The following is a 6,950-nucleotide window of genomic DNA, read 5'->3' on the forward strand; positions in this document are numbered from 1 at the left end:
ATTCTTATCTCTATTTATCACTAAACTTATTTGATTCAAAGTGCATCAAGTATTATACTGATCTTACTACAACAGTCGTTTATTCACATAACCTTCATAATTTCATAAAAAATCTTTAAAAATCAAATTCCTTTCTTCTCAAGTTGTACCTCTAGTGTTCGTCATGTGATTTATTAATTTATGAGATCAATATTATTCAACTAATTTTTTTCTGTTTTAATCTGTTTTAATCTGCTATTCTTCCTGTGTTAGGATAATTCATTTAAATGTAATTTATAAGTTGAGTACCCTTGAAACAGTAGAATACAGAGCCACGCTGGTGTCAAAGTGAGTAAATGCTAATTCTTCCCAAATATCTCTTTTGCTTTTCCTTTGCAGACCTTGTATATCACTTATACTTCCTCCTAATCTTGTCTGAAAACTTGAGACTTCAATTAGAATGTCACCACTGAGAGACAAGTTACCATGTCCACTGATCTTCATAACTGGTCTGCATTTCTTTGTTTGCTATTTTCTACTTTTAAAGTATTAAAATTGTCTTAGATACTGAGCTACAGAAGAGGAAAATTCTGATTCTTTCCTAAGATGGTCCAAAGAATTATCAAGGGGCAGGATGGAGCTGGAGAAATTTAGATTTGTTTCATACTTCTTTCCTATTACATTTTTGAACATTTGAATTAATGGTACTCATGGATAGTCCAACATTATTTAACCTGTATTGCTTGTTATTGGACAAAAATTTGCTCACAGAATAGTTTTCTTTTATAAACTTCCTCAGATATCCATTCCTTTGACACATAGAACTTATGAGTAGCAAAAATCCCTTGCTTTGATTTTACATAAATGATCTCTCTTCATTCACTATGAACTTAAACATGCTTTATACTGTATTACATGCTTGTCAAACTTCATATTTTTATATGCACATCACAAAAACATGGAGCTATATTATATTAGATGGAAACAGGAGACTTCCTTAAAATTCCACACTGAATCTTTTGTTTAAAAATAATTATATTTTATTTTATAAGACGATATGCACTGTAGTCATACATGAACTGAGAAGAAAAAAGAATTAAAATTCTGGTTTAACAAGGACTCTGTCAGCAGTACATTGCAGGGATGTGCATTTAGCAATCATTTAATGAGTGTTAAAACAAACACTCATTATTAAAGACAACTCGGCACCTCAAGACCTTGAGAAAAGTGTCGATCTTATGAGTATCACGTCTCAGGCAGCGGACCAGGCTATAAAAGGCAAAAAGTTGAGTGTCTTCATCAGCTGACTTTAAGTCTGACAGTCCGGACCAGACAGGGGAGTCAGTTTCTTCATATACAGTCTTGGTCTAAAAATTAAATGGACAGGTATTATTAAAATTATCTTTCTGTATCTCTCTCTCTCTCTCTCTCTCTTTCTCTCTCTCTCTCTCTCTCTCTCTCTCTCTCTCTCTCTCTCTCTCTCTCTGAAATACATACATATGATTTGGATATCAGCGATCCATTTTGGATAAAGTTCCTTCAGTGACATCTACATTGATTTTTGAGAGAGCTGCTCTTACTTTTACCCGCAATTCATGGCAGACCCACGTAGATCTGATTCCCTAGTCTGAGGGCTACAAAGTGAAGATACCACATCACACATTCGACACAAATTCTGAAACTAGATTCAGGTCCTCACACATGGAAGAATGGCACTTACAGACATTATGTATCTCCCAATGCACCTTTCTTGGAAATATTTAATTAACTCTGGTAGAACATAGGGGACTGTACTTTTATAGTGAGAAATGCTGGAAATTAGGGTAAAGTCATTAGATACCTAAACATAAATTGAAGCAAGCATATGTATTTTCTGACACTCCACTGATCTCAGATGAGATACATGCACACAGAAGTGGACAAACAGTGAACCAGCAAGGTACTATTTGACTGTGTACATGGGATGAACTAAACAACAATGAAAAGGCTAGTATCAATTCTTTCACTTTGGGGAGTTTTACAGCTCTCAGTACTTTCCATGATGTGCCTTTCAAACCATATTAGTTCTGGTAGAGTATCTTGATCCTTCCATTCTTTTCAGGTAAATCCATTCTACATTTATATACTATATTGCATATGATCAGAATATTTAATTTAATGTATTATGGTGCGGGTTATGAAGGCTATGACAGTTATAAGATCTTCTGAATTAGACTGGAGTGTCCTACCTATTCAAGAAAGTTATTGTCAAAATTTTTATGAGACAGACTACTATTTCCTACACAGATCACTGTTCTATGGGCTTATTTAGTAACCTGGTATTTGGGTTCAATTCCTTTTTGAATGACGTAATACACGAATTTTATAAATAAGATAAACAAAAACACAATGTAGAAACCCCTTACCCTGTTGAGAATGGTTTTAAGTCCCTCCAGAAGAACAGCATTTCTATTCTTCAAAGTATTGGCGATTTTCAGCATGTTATCAGCAGGTTTTGGAAGAGAGGTCACTGCTGACACCAGATGTTTCAGAGGTTCTTCCCAGGCATTAGTAATGTTGATTATTGCTTTCAAAAGGTCTTCAGTCTAAGCAAAAATCATTGGACTTCATATTAAACTATGTAACATACAGTTCAACAGATAGATTCTTGTGCTTTTTCACAAGAGAGACAATCTACAGTATACTTTTACTATTAATACTATATTATTGATTTTATAATATATAAATAGTGCATAAAAATAAAATGACAACCACTGAATTTTACTTGGCTAAATAAAACTAATAGGGTTTTAATAAATTTGGCTATTTCAAATGATCAAATTTTGTGTTTCCTCAACAGTCAACCCTTTTCCTACATGTTAGAGCTGTTCTCTTTGATGGTTTAGCCTGTCTATGAGAAAACTAGGTTTACATAGCTTAGTAGGTGTCCAAAGACATGGCTCATGTTACATAGATGCTAACACTGTCAGGAGTTAGTGGTTCAATTAATTTATACAATACTGAACAAAATTAGTTTCTCATATTCTTATTGAAGTGTTTATATATTGTGCTAGAATATTAAAACAGGTGAATGCAGACAAAAACTGCTTTCAAATACTATTTTTTATTTATGTGCATGATTCTGCTGCCCTTGCTGCTAAAGAAATTGCTCCTTTATTGAAATGTATAAAAGAAAATCTATCGCAAAGCATTATTTTACTATCAAGCATCAGTAAAAATTAGAATGCAATTTTAATCTGGTAATTCTTAGGTCACAGACACAGTCATACAAAATATTTTTTTGATAGTTGTTGATTATGATGTTTGTGAGAAGTATTACAGAGTATTAAAATAAAGACTAGAGAAAAACTCAACGAGAATTTCAGAGAAAAGTAACTTTACGAACAAAATGGACAGATCAATGTTGATCAACAACATTTTGCTAGAAGCATTATGCAAAAATGATTCAGAATGACTGCATGGCATGAAAGAAGTGTAGTGTAAATTCTTATATTCAAGGGAAATGAATCCTGCATACTGTTTGGAACTTCAGATTGTTGTCTTCTTAAAGGTTCTATTATCCGAGACTGACAACATTAAATACTTTGGTACCACCAGTGTGCTATTTATATTGTCTAGGAAAGTAATATGTACAAATGTTTTCTTCAGTTTCTTCTTCTGTATTATAACCATATGTTATTCCTGAGAATATCTTGTGTAAAGGTTTCTTGTGTTGGTAATATAAGCAAGACTGGATAATAGATTATATATGAGAAGGATATACATTATTAACATTGCATAAATAAAACTGATGTTTACGACACATAGTCTGAATGAAGAGATCAGACACAAATACATCAGATCTTCAGTGTTATGTAAATCTCATCAAAAGAGAAGCCATACCGAGGAACACCTATAGACTACAAGGAAGTCGCTTATACAGCGTCATTTCAGACATAAGAGAAAGCAGAGCAGTGAGACTGGACTGTACAAATAATGACAGAGGGGAAAAATGTCCAGGAGAGTTTAGGAACTTAAGAAGAAAGGACACTCTGCTCATTTAGTCACATGATGCCATATGAAGATTCTTTAGGTTTATATGATGAACACAGGAGGATTTTATTTACTCCATATTTATATGAATATGTTAGAAATGTTTGTTCAGTTCAGATCAAAACTTTCCAGGGATAAGCAGAAGGTGCTGGTAAAAATAGTTTTCTATGTGGACAATTACAGCTCTGGGACCATGTGAGTTGGCAGGCATTTTACTGTGTGCTGACATTAACCAAAGTATTAAGTGATTCTTCTTTGACAGCTGCATATTCCTCTATCTATTCTGTCTGAAATGATCACAACTATTAGTAATTACACAGAGCACAGTTAACCTGTGTATAGCAAGACTGTTTTGGTCAAATTCAGAGAAGAAACGTACCTTTGTTTCATTGACTTCCTGACGAGACCCTGGAGTATGGATGGAAGCCGTGTGGCATAACCTGGGCATCCTCTTGGGAAACCAACCACTCTTGTAAAAGTTGGAATCCTGGAAGAAATTAAATATTTAACTTTTTGCAATTCAGAATTGAAGAAAAACCAACGTGATAGTTTGATAACCTGCAGATTTTTGATATTTAAGAACAAAATGTGGAACACTAGAACGATGGAAACATCATCTGCTTACCTTTTATTCCATTACATGAGTAAAGTAACTGACTACCCTCCATTCACTTCCCTTCTTTACTTTTCTTGTATTGTACTTGTTAATGACATTGTTTGGAAAGAAAACACTAAAATGGACCAAAACTTGTAAGTACCTACATCTTTGTCAATTTTTCTAGGCTGAGAGTCATAGAATTATTACTGTTTATACATATTTAAAGTATTTTGTTTTTTGTTTGCAAAAATTGGTCTATTATTTTTTAAAAGGGAATTGTTGATTTATAAATTTTCTCTCATACATCACCATGTGTCTGTACCATAAAAATTTCATGATAAATGTAGGGTTCACTCATGTTGTTACAATCAGCAATGAATCATTAAATTCTAAGCATATTTTAAGAAAATATTCAGCAAGGAATGAGGTAAGAATTCACAAAATATTTAAGGTTTCTATATAAATGATATGAAGGATGTACTTGCATAAAGTCTGTATTAAGAACATACAAATTACTTAATTCTACCTATCAGAGAATTTAAAATAGTTAATGGGTTCTTAGAAATGTGTGAGTCTGAATATTTATGATAGAAGAATAAAGGGTATGAGACAAACTAATAACAGAAAATAACCATGGGAATATATATATTCCCTGTAAATGTTGAGATAAGCAATCCATATTTAAATGGCTTAAAATTAAAAATTTAAATGAAATTTATATGGTTTGAAATAAAAATTTACATGGTTAAAAATGAAAATTTGCTTTGCTGTTTCCTCAATGGCACAACCTGAATTGTTGAGTCATTTCCCTGAGGAAGAGAGAACACCTTTTGTCTCTACAGTCGTCCTTCAACTTCATTAAGAAACTCAAACTGAAAACAACAGGCCATGGTTCTTTGTATTTATGAGCTTATGTGTAGCTATTTTGTTTTGTTTTTCTGTTCACTGTCTCCATGGTTTCAATTTTCTTAAATTGTGTTCTCTCTACATAACTAACTCATTCTTTTCTCCTGCACTAGTGATCTTCAGGTCAGGAAGTAAGGAATGCCCAGGAAGACAGAGGTCCTGGAAATATGACCAGGAAGTCCAAATTCCAATGAAGAAGTTCAAAGTTGTTATTGCTAAATTTAATACAGGAAAACTTGAAATATCATTAAATTCTTTACAATTTTTTGAGATCTTTATGAAATTTCACATTCTTCCTATTACACAGTTTCCTATATGATTCATTGTATTACCTACAAAAGTGAAGTACTTGTAATTGGACAGATGAGTCATTATAATTTAATTAGTGATCAACTATTTGAAGGCCCTTTTGATAAGAATCTCGAAGTCAGGACATTACTTACAAATTCATAGAAGATATCTGCAGCCAGGTTATATGTGGTGTGAGACTGATCAACCACACGATCATACAGGTCTTCAGTGGACACAAAGCCAGTTGGTTTGGAGGCTGCATGCTCCCACAGGAGCAGACTCGACACAAGCAGCAACATACACATCCCGGCTGTCAGAGAAACAACAATGAGAGGAGCTATACAAACGAAGTAGCAGACAGTTAAAAAAGCTGTGAATGTGCTCCGATGGCCTCTGCTATGTGATTTGGGTTGATGTATCTTAACTGACTATTCAGTTGTACAACTTGGAAAACACAGAGAAATAGATAGATGTCTCCAATAGAGAGTTAGAAATGTGGGAGGTAGTTCACAGTTTGCATTTGCTCCAAAGGAGTTCCTCAAGTTTAGAAACACCTGGAGTTTTTCAAACCATGAGCCAGAGACTGCGAGTCATTACCTGCATGTATCTGAAATTCTAGAAAATTTATGGTTGTCTTTCATGTTTCTAAAATACTTTATTAGTGTAACTAATTCCTTTTCTGTGTATATATTTCTTAAGAGTTATGTAATTTTATAGTTTATCACATTTGATATATTTTAGTAGATATTCAACCTTGACATACAAATTATTTATAACTTCCTGATTTTGTGCTCAAAAAAATTAGACCACTCATTTAGTCCTGTGTTCTCAATATAGCATAATTTTTCTGTAGCATCTTTGAGTTTTATTTGTGTTTTCTTTTTGTTTTAAATGGCAACTTCTGACTTGTAAGGTTTTAAATAATTAATGATGCTTAAATCCTAGTAACACTGTCCCATTTTATTTATTAAAGACAACACAAAATAACTGAGAATTGCCTTGTTTCTGCAACATAATAAAGATTCTAGTTGATAAACTTTTTGATGAATCTAATTGAGCAAGCAGAATATAGAGATGTCTTTCACTTCTGTGTAGACTTGTGTCTAAATGAAGCATAATCAAATATAATTTCCCCCAAATTTTA

General features: G+C 33.1%; 1 protein-coding gene across 1 annotated transcript; it reads right to left on the reverse strand.

The window, feature by feature from the left end:
* Positions 1-1,074: 1,074 nt before the first annotated feature.
* On the reverse strand, positions 1,075-6,116 carry LOC146892004 (prolactin-3D4-like). The gene is made up of 4 exons (XM_085698844.2): positions 5,959-6,116; positions 4,391-4,498; positions 2,385-2,564; positions 1,075-1,346 (listed from the first exon to the last, which is right to left on the reverse strand). Exons 1-4 carry the CDS (start codon positions 6,109-6,111, stop codon positions 1,152-1,154), a joined length of 636 nt encoding a protein of 211 aa, XP_085554970.2. The 5' UTR covers positions 6,112-6,116; the 3' UTR covers positions 1,075-1,151.
* Between the last annotated feature and the right edge of the window lie 834 nt (positions 6,117-6,950).

The sequence above is a fragment of the Myodes glareolus genome, chromosome 14 (genome assembly GCF_982192425.1).
Source record: "Myodes glareolus chromosome 14, mMyoGla1.1, whole genome shotgun sequence".
Classification (NCBI taxonomy): domain Eukaryota; kingdom Metazoa; phylum Chordata; class Mammalia; order Rodentia; family Cricetidae; genus Myodes; species Myodes glareolus.

Coding starts and splice junctions, on each gene's coding strand:
- LOC146892004 (XM_085698844.2), bottom strand. CDS start 6,111: ATGTGTATGTTGCTGCTTGTGTCGAGTCTGCTCCTGTGGGAGCATGCA. Junction 4,499..5,958: donor CAGATATCTTCTATGAATTT/GTAAGTAATGTC, acceptor AATTTCTTCCAG/GATTCCAACTTTTACAAGAG. Junction 2,565..4,390: donor AGGAAGTCAATGAAACAAAG/GTACGTTTCTTC, acceptor ATTTTTGCTTAG/ACTGAAGACCTTTTGAAAGC.